Source organism: Phyllostomus hastatus, unplaced genomic scaffold (genome assembly GCF_019186645.2).
Source record: "Phyllostomus hastatus isolate PE091 unplaced genomic scaffold, TTU_PhHast_1.1 phas_scaffold_78, whole genome shotgun sequence".
Classification (NCBI taxonomy): domain Eukaryota; kingdom Metazoa; phylum Chordata; class Mammalia; order Chiroptera; family Phyllostomidae; genus Phyllostomus; species Phyllostomus hastatus.
This window is the reverse complement of record NW_025334041.1, coordinates 30,945,366-30,960,054: the sequence shown is the minus strand read 5'-3', so window position 1 is coordinate 30,960,054 and position 14,689 is coordinate 30,945,366. Positions and strand designations below refer to the sequence as shown.

The 14,689-nt window shown below is 35.7% G+C and overlaps 1 protein-coding gene across 4 annotated transcripts in view; it reads left to right on the top strand.

Annotated features, from left to right (window-relative positions):
- ANKIB1 (ankyrin repeat and IBR domain containing 1) overlaps positions 1-14,689 on the top strand; it is a 129,536-nt gene that overhangs the window by 94,530 nt on the left and 20,317 nt on the right. For all 4 annotated transcript variants that reach the window (XM_045827044.1, XM_045827041.1, XM_045827043.1 and 1 more), the window contains exons 10-11: positions 6,676-6,764; positions 13,523-13,653. In XM_045827044.1, coding sequence (XP_045683000.1) covers positions 6,676-6,764; positions 13,523-13,653 — 220 coding nt within the window. The remainder of the gene's footprint in view (positions 1-6,675; positions 6,765-13,522; positions 13,654-14,689) is intronic.

Below are 14,689 nucleotides of genomic sequence, written 5' to 3'. Positions count from 1 at the left end.
TAAAATAAAAAAGTTTCTAGCAGCAATTCTTAACCAGAGAGGCCCAGAATTACTAAGACAACTTTTCCAAATTTTCATCCCAAACCCTAGCAAAATTTTGATGCAGTAGGTTTTGGAGTAGGATTCAAAAAAAAAGCTCTTAGATGATTCTAATGCACAGTTCCAAATAGGAACTACATTGTGTGTCTTTGTTTAATTTCCAGTGTCTGATAAGTCCTCAATAAGTATAAACTAATGATAAATCAGTAATAGGAGGGCTACGTAACTGTGTATGTTTGTCTGACATCAGCATTTTAACTTTATTCAGAATGGATTCAGTGATAATCCACTTTTGTTTTATTTAATTAAATGATCAAAAATAAATAGTATTTATTCTGGTTTTTGCTCATTTATAGATTTATCATATATGTAAGGATACACTTTAGATGCACATAATACTCTACCCTTTGTCTACTTATTAGAAACCAAAATGGAATTGTAGCATTGCTAGATAGTAAAAAGGCATAGTAATAAAATATTGCTACCCTGAAAGATCAGTTTCTTATCCTAATCATTATTAGCATTAGCTAAAAATATCTCTTGACCTGACAATCCATAAATAGCACTACACTCTAGGTAAGGTGTTACTGAACTACTGTCCACACTAATTTTTTAAAATAAAGTTTTATTGGAATATAGCCACATTCTTTGTTTTACATTCATAGCTTCCTGCTATTATTTCTATAGTAGAGCTTTTCCTGTAATCATAAATTGAAAATATTTTTTAATTTTAAGTAGAATTCTGCCCTTCTAGTGTTTTAGAGAGAAGCACAATCTGCTTCATGCAAAAGGAAGCTTTACAGAAGAGATCTTTATATATATTTCTAAAGATGATTATAAAAACTACAAGAAATGGCAATAATAATTTCTTCTTTTTAAGAATTGCATGTGACAAAATCAGTTGAGAGTCACCCACAAGAAATGTCTGCCTGAATACAACTGAATGTATTCATTGTTAGGAGGGAAGGTAGGAGTAGGTATTTATTTCCATTCCCACCACAAGCTAGCCCTTTCTGTTATAAAGTGTCCATCAACCAGTTCTGAACCCTTCATAACTGAACCTAGAATGCTTTTCCCCTTCGCCTGTAGAATTGCATTTTGTCTTGGCTCGGCAGCATTATCCCTAGACAGTGTTCAGAACCTGGATGGACTCTCCTTGAGCCAGTGACCTTCTCCCCTCGGATTTTCTTCTTATTGCATATATTAAGCTACTAGTTCTCTGCCCTCTGAACTAACACAAAGTCTTTCTTAGTTAAGTCTTCAAAGATTTGTTGTGCACCAAACGACTCCTTGGGCACCAAAATCTTAACCTGTGAAAACTCAAAATTAACCTTGTATAATGGTTATTTTCTCCTGAATGTCTCCTGGTCCCTTTTATCACCAGTATCTCCTTTGGAAACTGAGAAACTTACTTCGACTTCATCTCTTCTAAATCCAAAGAAGTCACACATATTTTAGAGTTATTCACTAAAATTGCCTGGCAAGAATATTCTAAATAGTAAAATGGTGAGGTTTTTAATATTTAACACAGCTATGGGGCATTTCTTTACTGAAACTATGCCTTTGAAATAGTGTTGCCACAACCATAAAACAAATTTGAATCCCTGATAGGAAGGCTTGCATCACAGTGGTGCACCTGGTGGGAAATCACAGTATCAGGTTTCTGGTCCACTTACCTCTCCAGTAATGTGCAGGCTTGTCAAGTGTTTGGGGAAACTTTGAAACTGAATGTCTTGGCATTAAAATTGTCATCAGCTTGTTCTGTTTTCCTCCAATACCCAGAATAAGGATTTTGGTAACACATCCTCCCTCGGTAGGATCATGAATTTTGATTGAGTTAAAGTAATAGTTTCATGCTTCATCTCTTTCTCCATAGACTTCACAGAAAAAGAGACTCTTTAAAGTCCACTGGGCAAAATAAATGAGGTTGTCCTTGTTTGTGGCCTAATAGTTGAGTCTCGTCTTCTCTTGCATAATCAGTCTGAAACTCTTAGCTTAATAGCTCTGGTTCTGGAAATAAAGATTTTTCCAGACTGGCAGTATTCAGCTATTTTAGTATCAGAGTCCTTCCAGCTAATAGAACATTCTTCAACCCTTTCTAGGCCAGGAATTAAAACAAGATGCTATTTATTTGGTAGAGATCAGTAATAAGACCCTGTTTAAATATCATGTCCTTTAATATACAGTAGCATGCCCATCTGAATACAGGTTTTCCCCACTACCCTAAAGTAGGGCGGAGTAAGCAGAAATGACATAAAGTAAAGAAGCAGTTACCATTAATTTATATGGGAAATTTTGAGTCTTCATAGGTTTCATAGCCTATGAAATCATACCAAATAACACGTAAAACCTAAAGTAGCACTAATATGCAGTAAAAGCAGTGCCACCCTTGCTGCTCCAGGTACATGTGGCAGAACAAACGCTGAATGCTATTTTCACTTTTGCCTTTCTTTTTGTTCTGCCAGTGGTTGTGTGTATTAACAGACTTTCAAGTAAAGACATTCCTTGATCTCCTGATACTAGTTAACCATGATATTTAGACAAGGTTAAGGATTTTAGATATGACAACCATTTTTTTCTTTGTAATTTCTTACTAAGCACCTATTTCCTGAATGAACCCACTTTATTAGTGTCTCTAAATTTCAGTTGACTATGTGCCAAAATTCCCCTTACAGTTCATTCACTTGCTTTTAGTGACATTTTGAGGTACAGTACAATTTCAGCAACAGGTACCAGGTCTGTCAGAATACCATATTTTTGCTGTGCATTATGTATACTTTCTTGCCCAAATTTTTGAGGGAAAAATAAGGATTCAGATCATACATGGATACTACTAATTCTGTATCTTTGTAAATGTTTTTAATTATTTTATTAATGCTTGTGTGTTAAAAGTGTAACTCTAGAAAGCAGTAACAATATCCATATGTTCACAAATAAATGCTAGAATTCCTTTTAATGAAAAAAGTATCTAAATATAAATAAATAAATAAATAAATAAATAAATAAATAAATAAATAAATAAATAAATAAATAAATTTAAAAATTAAAATGGAAGATTTTTTGCCTGAAAGTTTGGACCAAAAATGTGGGTGTACATTATACATGGCAAAAGTACTTGTCATCAGTCATTGGTGTCTTGGTTAAAAACTTTCTTTAGGAATTTAGGCTTCAGTTACCTGCAGAACAGGTAACTGTTCTTATGTACATTTTAGGACCCCGTGGGTCTCTCCAGTGAAGTCTCCAGTGAAGCTGGGAGTTTCTCCCACTGCCGCAACTCCCACAGGTTTTTACAGCCAGAGGTTTTGAGGCTTTATTTCTCTGCACTGGAACCCTGGGTTGCACAGTCTGTCTCACTCCCCAGTTTTTCCTCCCAGCTTATCCACACACAAATGTGGGACCACCAGCCACCACCTTGCCTGCCCCAGTCTTCCAGCCGCCACCTTGCTGCATGTCCTCTCCACCCCTCCTACCAGTCTGGATGAATGTTTCTTCTTTAACTCCTTGGTTGTTGGACTTCCATACAGTTCCATTTTCTGACAGTTCTGTTTTTGTTTTTGTTTTTGTTTTTTAATTTGTTGTCCTTTTTTTGGTTGTGTGAGGAGGCAAAGTGTATCTACCCACACCTCCATCTTGGCCAGAAGTACTGGAAAGTCTGAAACTTAATGAAAATAATTTATTTCATTGACTTTATTTGATTTGTCTTAGGTACTACAAAGATATAAGGCTTTTCTACACCTTAATTTTTGTTTTAAATGAGTCACGAGGAATACAGATTCTAGGAAACACTGCTCCTTCGTCTGTGGTATCTTGCTAATACTTAGTGTATGGTAGTATATGTGCCAATTTAAAATTAACAGTTATTACAAATATCTTTTACAGTTCTGGAAAGGAGAATTGATTTTGATATGTACTAAAGTAAATTTAATATATCTACTTCCCTTTTTAATCAAACTAATATGTTTTTGATTGATTTTAGAGAGAGCGAGGGAAGCATCGATATGTTGTTCCACTTACTCATTCATTCATTGCTTGACTCTCAACATGTGCCCTAATGGGGATCGGACCCACAACCTTGGCATATCCAGATGACACTCTTAACCAACTGAGCTACCAGCCAGGGCAACCCAATAATTTTTTGAATAACTGTTAAATTACCACTGAGTTATTGAAGAACTCTATAAAACTGCATTTACGGAAAAGGTTTCCCAAATTCCAGCTTTGGTGATGTCAGGAATTCAGGGAAACTAAAGTATTTTCAAAGTAACTGGTTGCTGTTGTTTTTTCTTTAAACCATTTTTTTAAAGATTTTATTTATTTATTTTTAGAGAGGGAAAGGAGGGAGAGAGAGAGAGAGAGCGAAACATCAATATGCGGTTGCTGGGGGTTATGGCCTGCAACCCAGGCATGTACCCTGGCTGGGAATCAAACCTGCAACACTTTGGTTTGCAGCCCACACTCAATCCACTGAGCTACGCCAGCCAGGTTTAAGCCATTTTTCAGTATGTAATTCAGTGGTACTAAATACATTCATAATGTTGTACATTTTCAGAACTTTTTCATCTTCCCAAACAGAAACTCTGTATCCCTTAAGCAGACACTCTCCATCCTCCCTCCGCTTTAGCTACTGGTAAACACCATTCTACTCTCTGTCTCTATGAATTCCCCTATTCTAAATATTTAATAGAAGTGAAATCATACAATATTTGTCCTTTTGTGTCTGGCTTATTTCACTTAGAATGTCTCTAATGTCTCAAGATTCATCCACATTACAATGTGGATGTATCATGGATCAGAATTTCATTTCTTTTTATTGCTGGCTAATATTCCATTGTGTGTGTATACATACTGCATTTTGTTTATTCAGCTGTCAGTGACACTTGGGTTGTTCCCATATTTTGGTTGTTGTGAATAATGCTGTTATGAACATTGGTGTAAAAGTATGAATCCTTGGTTTCTTTTAGGTATATACCTAGAGGTGGAATTGCTAGATCATGTGATAATTTTGTTTAACACTTTGAGGAACCACCAAACTGCTTCCCATACCAGCTACATCATTTTACATTCCTACCAGAAATGCACAAGGGTTTTTATTTTTCCATGTCCTCCCCAACACTTGTTATTTTTCACTTTTTTAAATAGTAGCCATCCTAATGGATATGAAGTAGAATTGGCACATTCTTAATATAGTGAAATGTTACTTCTTAGTGTGTAAGACTCTGAGTCAGGAGATGTGTCTTAACAAACTTAAACTTTTCAATTAAGATCTTTATTTAAAATAACAATAATAATGCACTGACCAGTGTGGCCCAGTTGATGGGGCATCATCCTGCAAAGCAAGAAGTCCCTGGATCAGTCCCCAGTCAGGCCACATGCCCAGGCTGCAGATTTGGTTCCCTGGTCAGGGCACATGCAAGAGGCAACCGATTGATGTTTCTCACATTGATGTTTATCATCCTTTCTTCTTCCTTTTTCCCTCTCTCTAAAAATAAATAAAACCTTTAAAAAATAAAATAACAATAATGATAACAACTTCAGATTAGGTCTTTCTCCCCCGAAAATGATACATATTTTTTTAACTACTGATAACATTTTATTGGATTTCTTTTAGGCTTTTCTAAGAATATATGCATTTGTGAAATCAGAACTATTCTTTATATAAACTTTACATCCAGCTTTTCAGTATAATGTGTTGTGACCATTTTCACATTATGCCTGATCTTTGGTTTGTTACTTTTCCTGCTAAATTATAAAAATTCCAGTTTTGTTATGTGTTTCCCAATCTTATAATGTTAAATTCACTTCACCGGTGTCTGCCAACATTGAAAGGAGTTTTTTAGATATTTTATTATTAACTGTAATAATTACCTTTGCTCTATAGAATATAGCATCATATTGAATTAAAAAAAATAATTCATAAATGCTTTAGGCCCTATCTAATGTTTGATTTTATGTAGTAAGAGAAAGAATATAAAATTAACTTACAAATGATAAATTGATATGTTTTCTTAACTGTTTACATCAAAATTTGCCAAAATCCAGTGAAACAGAAAGTTGGGAATTCATCAAACTCAGGAGTAAATTAGGTTGCCCTAGTTGTTACTTGGGGATTCAGAAGTAAAAGTAATGACACAAATGTGATATAAAACAGCACTTCTCAAACTTTAAAATGCAGAAAGGCCATGAGGTAATATTGATAAAATGCATATTCTAATCATTAGGTGTAGTAGGGTCTGCTCTTCTGCATGTTTAACAAGCTCTTAATAATGCTGCTAGCCAGACAAACACACTTCAAGTTGCTAGGATTTAAAGTATTAATGAGGGCAGAACCTAACTGGTAAAAATATATTGTATAGCTCTTAAGGCATGCAAAACCAAGTTATAAGTATTAGGTAATTTATTTGGAAATTTTTTAAATGTGTAAATGAATATACCGGTTAAAAAGAAAAACTGACCTGTTGGAATCAAGTTTCAGGATCATATTTTTAATTCCTCTATTGAAATACTTCATTTGTCAGTAGTCACTGTGTCTCAGTTTTCTCAACTTTAAAGTTGAAAGAGTTACTTTCTACTTACTCTTTTACTCCAGTGTTGATGAAGAATATTTTACAATTGCCTTTTCTATGTTTTCCTCTTTAGGGAGTGCCTTGGTGAAGCACATGAGCCTTGTGATTGCCAAACATGGAAAAATTGGCTACAAAAAATAACTGAAATGAAACCAGAAGAATGTAAGAGGAATTTTAGATAGCTATGCTGCACATTTTCTAATAGCATACAAAAGATAATGTCATATTTCTTAGAGTCTTCATTTAAGAAATGTTCAGGTTTATTAATGGAGTTCCCCTCTTTAACATCGCCCTTTTGATCAACATCCTTTTGGAGGTGACAGGTTTTTTGCAAAAGGGAGTCATAACCAAGTTCCATGTTTCCAACTGACTTATTTCCTAAGACAAACAGGTAAACAGGAGCCCCATTTAAGGCTCCTACTACTGCCTTCCCTGTTATTCTGGGGCAGGTCAACTAACTTCTTTGACCTTTATGGGAAGAAATGTATGATCCATAGTGAGAGGAAGCATCTTATTTCCCTGGAAGCCTCCAGCGAATAATAAGACAAATTAACTTATTACTAATGTGGTTCTGCGGACTTACATAAATTGTCATGTCTATAGTTGTGTTTACTAAAACTTCAATAAATTCATTACTGCATCAGTTCTCACAGAACTGCTATGAGATTGATATTAGGAATCTCATATTACAGTTTAGGAAACTTACACTTACATTGCACTGAGTAACACAAGGCACAGGTCTGGTGAGCAGAAATTAGCCTTCCTACTAGCAGTTCCTGTATTTGACAAGTAAATATATCTGCTTTACAATAATTGTTATCCCCTGAGTGTTTTATGGCAACTATTTTCTTTCAAGTTAATGTAAATGAAATTTATATTAGGACTTTTTTCTTCACTTTTTAGATAATAGAGTTAGTTTGAGGCATTGCAAATCAGGATTATGAATTCGCTCAGTCATTCTACACTATATGAGCAAAGTACATGATAAAGATGATGCCGTCCTTCAAAGAGTGCAGAGGCTAGAAGGGAAACAGATATTTGCAACATCTTATGATAACTAATACAGGGTGGGGCAAAAGTAGGTTTACAGTTGTGAATACACAAAACAGATTAATTCTTGTGTTATAATTTATTATTATATAATTTCCCATACAAACAACTATAAACCTACTTTTGCCCCACCCTGTATAGTTGGGTAAAGTTACAAGGACAAAAGAAGGAAAAGATAAGAGTACAAAAACAAGAACTAAATCAGATCCGGGGATGGAATGTCAAAGAATCTTCCTGAAGACAGTGAGATATTAATGGGGTTTTAGCATATCTGCAGAGGCAAAGATGTGGTAGGTTTGCATGTCAGCAGCTGAAGTGGCTCTGGGGGACTGGCTGGCAGCCATGAAACCTGTTACAGGTTTGTGTTATGTTACACAGCACACCATGGCCCGAGAGCTGTTCCTCAGCATTTCGGATTGACAAGATTCATTTTGTGCACTGACTCAGGGCTATTCAGATCCATGGGGAAGAGACTACCGTGTAAATCAGAATGCCAGTTTATTAGTTGCTAATGAGCAAGGTTCCTTTCACATGATGAGAAGACTCACATCCTTATCCAGAAGCAAAAGGAAGTGGATAATCTCAGGATACTTTATGATGAGGTTTGATTAAATATTTCTGTCCTGTACATTCATCATTCATTCAGCAATTTTTTTAAGTATCTGCTGTGTGCTACACACTTCCCAAATCAAAAACACCTGTATAGATTGTTCCTGTACTCCAGATTTATCATGTCTTTCTCTTGAAAGCCACATAATAGCTTGTCATTGCTTTCTCAATACCTGCCCATTTTCCCCATTCTCATGATGTGGGTCTGTATATATGTATCAGTTCCATGAATAGATTAATACCATTACCTACAGCACCTTTAGGCATGACAACACAATTGAATTTTGCTTTCTTTTCCTGCTTCTGCCACCTAGAGACATCTGTGTTTCTATTAGAGATGTCTTGCTACTGTCCACATACCTACTTTTTTTATTCATATCTATGGAGCTTAAAGTTAAGGTCCATGGGGGAAAATTGCAAGAGATGAGCCCGGAAAGATAGGTGTTGCCAGATTGTGAGTGTTCTTGCCAAATTGTGTGAATTTATCCAAGTAACAAATAAGCCATAGAATGCACTTAAAAAATAGGGGTATGTGATTATCAAAGATATACAACTAGAAAGGATAGACTGGAGGAGAAAGAGACCAGACATAGGACAGTGGATTTTTAGTTTGGGCCAGATGGTAGATCATGGTATAATTGGTCAGATAAGGGAGTAATGTTCAGGGGGAAATGGTGAGTTTCGCTGTGGGCATTTTGAACTTGAGGTACTTTCAGGACATATATCAGAAGATGTTTAGTAGAATTTTAGAAGTTCCCTACAGCTCAGAAGAGATGCTGAGAATATGTAGAAGTCCCTTATTACCTTTAAATGGTATCTTAATTATTTATTTAACATTTTTTACTATTTTATGTTAGAATACAGAAATAAGATACCCTCTATGCTCTTAAAATGTGCATTTTAGAGATGGTGACAGCTATATACAAAACTAACTGAAAAGAACGTTTGTAAATGCTGTGAGAGAACAGTGTACCTGTGGTACATTATGCAGATGGGGAGGGACAAAGGAGGAGATTAGAAAAAGCTCTATAAAAGAATTGAAGCTAAGCTGCATTTCGAAAGCTGATAGATGTCCTTCACAGAGACCAGAATTGGAAGGGTGTCCCAGGCATAGGATGGAGGAGGGCTGTGAAACAGCACGGCATGTTCAGGGACTGCACACAGTTCGGTATAGCCAGTGCAAAGGAGCCAGTGATCCCTCAGAGATCAGACTGCACGGGCACAAGTCCAAACTGGGTCTGAGCTGGGATTAAATGCTGTCCTGGGAGGTTTGGCTCTATCCTGAGACACTGAAAAAGTAGTTGTCGCCAGATCGTGAGGATTCTTGCCAAATAATCTGAGTTTATCCTGGTAACAGAATAAGCCACAGAAAGTGGCTTTTAAAATAGGAAAGTGGCACTATCAGAGATATTTTTACCAAAATAGACAACTAGGGTAGACTGAAGGAGCAATAAGGAGTTAGGTAGGAGAGTAATAACTGAAGATGCTTACTTAGATCTCTTGGGCAGAAGTGTGGGTGATGAATTAGGGATTATTGAAACACTAGATAAGAACGTTGTTTCTGAGATGACTGCAGACTGTCCAAGTAAAAGGATGTAAGAGCTTGAGCAAGACAGACAGTGCAGATGGGAGAGGAGAGGTGTATGCCAAAGAGTTAAGATGTCATTTATGTGAAAATCAAGTGTACTAACTAGTTGCCTGAAAGAGTTAATGTACCACAAGAAGTAATTAGTACACTATATAATTTAATACTTTAATAGAAAGTGGCCAGAAGTGTTTGATTGGAGACATAAAGCAAATATTTTGAAATGGGTGATTATTTTCAATTATTCTTTACAGTTCTAAAGATGGATCAGTTATTCCATATCCACTAATAAGTTTTTGCTAGGGAAGGAGAGGGAGAACAACCTGGCCAGTACGTCCAAATTATTGGTGGCACCATGACAGAACATCCTTGCACATGAGAGTGATCCTGACAATGAGGAAGGAAATGGGATGGTGTCCATGGTGTCTGCATGGTTACTTCTGGCTGCCAGAGATAGGGACACCTCAAATTAAGAACCGAAGATCATTCTCAAAAAGTTCCAAATAGGGTTTTAATTCAGAAACACAGAGGAACTTCAGAAAATTAGATAGGAGTCAAGAGACCGAGGATACCTGAGAAGTGGTCTACCAGAGGAAACAACGCCACGGCTGCAGAGTATGTTCCCAGTTGTCCTTCGCACTAAAGGTGTTGACTGTTATGATGGCCTCTTAACTTCATGAAATTTAGGGTGAGGCTTGAAGCAAACAGTAATAGGCCAAGTATAATACTTAAGTAGAACATCATCATTAAATATACAAAAATACTCAAAAAAACAAAAGTATGATTAAATGCTCTATTGAGTTTACTCATTACCTTGGCTCATGATCTCACACCTGGTATAAACATTTTCAAACAAACTTACAGATTCATGAGAAAGATTTATCCCTTATGCCCAGTTTTCCAGAGTTACTGAATTTATAAGACTCAAAAGGAGCAACAAAATCTAAGTAATGAAAAAAAGTATTAGAAAGTAAACTGAAATCAGTTCAAAGAATTAATTCCATATTCGGATACTGTTTTTAAGTTCTGAAACTGCCTCCAGTTTGCCTAATCAAAGCAAGAAGCAGAAGTTCACCATTTTCTGTGAAATGGTGGTTAGTTTATAAAATTATCAGATTGATACTCTCATAGTACATAATAAATAAATGGTTAATGGAATTCAGATTGTCCTTTTGAGAATTCAGTCTTTAAAAAGAACTTTGTTTTTACTTTCATACATGTTGACTCTGCTAATAGGTCTTAGATTCTGTTATGCCAATATTTGATTACATGAAGTTAATATTTCTTAGAAAGAAATCTAAGCACACAAGATTATAAAGGAAAGAAGATCAAGATTTAATAGACATGTAACCAAAGTGAAGGGAAGAGTATGGAAGTCATTACGAGTGAAGAAGAGTCATCAGGTAGAATGAAGGGAGATACAGTATTGCAAGGATGAAGAAGAGTAGGTACAAAGGGCAGATGTATGAAATGAGCATGTTCAGAAAACTGGAAGTGAAGGCTTTTATTCCCACACAGGTTTTTGTTGCAATAATAGTCATTTCCTGAACATGATTTACTTCATGCAATCCACTAGAATGCAGTTTGGAATTAGCATTCTCTCAAAGGGTGAGAGAAAAACACTGTTATGTTGCAGGCCACACAGCTGCTTTGTTTTAATGGCTTTGTGCTTTATTTATTAGAACAATAGACAATAAAGGTCATAAGAATGTGTGAGAGCCTCGGAGCTAAAAATAATGTTGACACTGAAGGGAAGGGAAAGGCTACTACATGTAAACAAAAAGTAGACATTTGTACTTAGTGATTAATTTTACAGTAATACCCTTTGTAAATGGTGTTACCTTTCCATCTTGACCTTTTTGACCATAAGTGTAGTAGTACGTTCCTTCTGAAACTCCTGTTTTCCACCAACTATCTCAGAATTCTGTCCACTAACATGCTAATCAAACCATCATCTGCCAAGTGGGTTTGGAACTGGTGTGGAGTCTGATCACTTCATTGTGGCTGTTGTTTTCTTTGCTATGTGAAATTGAAGACCAGTGCTTTGCAGTTCAGCAGAACTACTATTAGACTGTTGACACAAATTTAAGTGTTCCTTGTAGCAAGACAGCCCCCCTCCACCACTGCTGGGCTCCATTAGAGGACTGCTCCTAGTCTCAGCTCTTGCAATTCATATACAGAGCCAGCTCCCAGGGTTCAATCAACTCCAACCTTTGCCTCCTTCCCTCTCCTGGGGTTTGTATCTGAGGGCTTGGGTAACTTTTCCTTTTAAGCTTCAAAACTCAAAACCTCTGATTACTACCCTGCTTTAAACATTAGGGCCAACCCCTTACCTTCTAAGAGAGGCTCTGCATATAATCAGAGCCTTGAGTGGATGGGTACTTTCAGTGAATCTAACCATGATTTTCTGACATCTCTTTCAGTAAAGAAAACACGTTTCCCTGAACATGTAGAGTTTTTTGTCTGTTTTTTTGTTTGTTTGTTTGTTTAACTTGATTACTGATTTTACGGGGAAAAATAAGTTTTTAATTGTGCATCACAAACTCTTCCCAGCCCCTAACTCTCTCCACTGGAGAGAAAAAGTTTATAGAATGTAAAATATCAACTTTAGGATAGAAACCATGGCATTTCTTAAGATTGTTGATCTTGAATTTAGTAGGATAAATTGAATTTAATACAGAGCATAAGGTTAGTGTGGGAGAGAGGTTGAGAGAAACTTGCCAGATAGTGGCCATATCATGAAGGGCTTTATATTCTTTGTTAAAGCAATTTGACTTTATTTTGTAGTCAGTAGTAGTCAGTGGGGAGCACTAAAAGATCAAAAGCAGATTTGTGTGTTAAAGAGATTACTGTTTAGGATGTATTGTGGGGATTGGGAGGAGGGAGATGGAGCTGCAGAGATAGGTTGGTTTTCTGTGTTTTAATTGTCTCGGCATGAGGTGTGAAGGATCCTAGCTAGAGCAGTAAAATTGGAATTGGAGAGAAACAGGTATGGAAAAGAGGCAGAATCAGTGGGACGTGGTGGGCGAGAGAAAGAGAAGGGTGTGTCCAAGATCACATGCTATTCTGGATTGACTCTGGGTAAATGATCTTATCATTTACCAGGACCGGATGGAGAAAGCAACTTTAGGGGCAGTGATAAGTTTAGTTTTAGACATGTCACATTGGATTTATTTTTAGCTTATCTGAAATAATTATGGGTAAAAAAAAAGTGTTGATATTTCAATATAATGTACTTGTTTTTTACTATGAGGAAAACTTTATGGTGATTATATGTACAACTCATCTGTTCCAGAAATTATTATCTAAAATAACCATTCTTCCTATAATTTTCTTTGATACAATGGTTATTTTAAGCAGAGAATAACATAATGGATTTTTTTTAACTTTGGGTTTTTTCTTCCCCAGTTTATTTGTACACAACTTTAGGGAGAAATCTCCTTTAAATTAGTTTTCATAAATAGAGCTTTGGAATGCAGCTTCTTACCCTATAGTCATGCCATTTAAAATGAACCAATTTCAAAATTTTACCACAGAGCCTAATTGAAAAAGAAATATACAAAATATATGATTAAAATTGAGAGACAACTTGCAAAGAACACTTGGGGGTGGGGGTTTTCTCCTGCCATTGTGCACTAAATCGTTTATTTTTATGTTTGTGCTTAATATCCCAAAGTGGTGGGAGTTAGTGAAGCTTATGAGGATGCTGCCAACTGTCTCTGGTTGTTAACTAACTCCAAGCCATGTGCTAACTGCAAGTCTCCAATACAGAAGAACGAGGGATGCAATCACATGCAATGTGCTAAGGTAAGAAGTTATAAATGAAAACTTTTTAAAAAGCAAAAAAAAAAAGTTGAAGAGGATTTTCAATGTTTTGCAATTGGAATTTTAATTTGATTATAATCCAAAGAAGAAATGTTGTAAACATAAAAATCTTTTGGGGTTTCAGATGGATTCTAGGAGACTGTGTTCTGCTTTCTTTGTCGAGTTACTTAAGTATTAATTTATATTACTGAACTTTACACTCATGGTGAATGTTAAAAATAAGAGTAAGGATTCAGTAGTATCAGAAAGATAGCCAGAAGATCAGAAACGCCTGAGTCCTTCCCTGCCAGTCACCCTCCCCAGTAAGGATCCTGGGAGTTCAGTGAATGTACATATAATGATAGTAAATGATAGAGAGCTACCATATACAGATCTCTTGCAAAGCTGGTTTTGGAGCACACAGCATACTCAAAACCATAGCTAGACCCCAGGCAATCCCCATAAGTCCACATCTATATATAGATGCTTGTATAAGAAAGGTACCCAAGGCAGTAGGCAGACTTTAGGTCACTAATGAAACTGTCAATTAAATAATTAATTTATTACTATATTGAAAATGAAAGTGCCAATAAAAACCTACTTGGCTGAAAAATAATTAATATAAATAATTACTCTTAGAAAGCTGTCCTCCTGGCTTAGTTGCATAGAAAGAAATTACCATATTTAAAACAAATATTCTGCAAATTAGATTAATAATATTTTATTAATTCATGCCTACACTTAGGAACAGGTTTTAAAATTGTAATGATGGTTCAATATTTTTCTTTTCATTGGAAGTGCCATGTATATAAAAAATATTTAAAATTATTGAGAGAAAGCCAATGTAATTTCTGTAATTAGGATGGGAAAGAAACCCAAATAGTTAAGAAGATTCCGATAAAATATAGCAATATCTTCTTTCTACATATTACTTGATTTTTAACCTTGAAACTAATGGTTGTTATTATTATGAATTTAAAAATAATGGCAGTTAACCAATGATTTTTACAAGCCTAGCGTAGTATAAAATTAACATAAC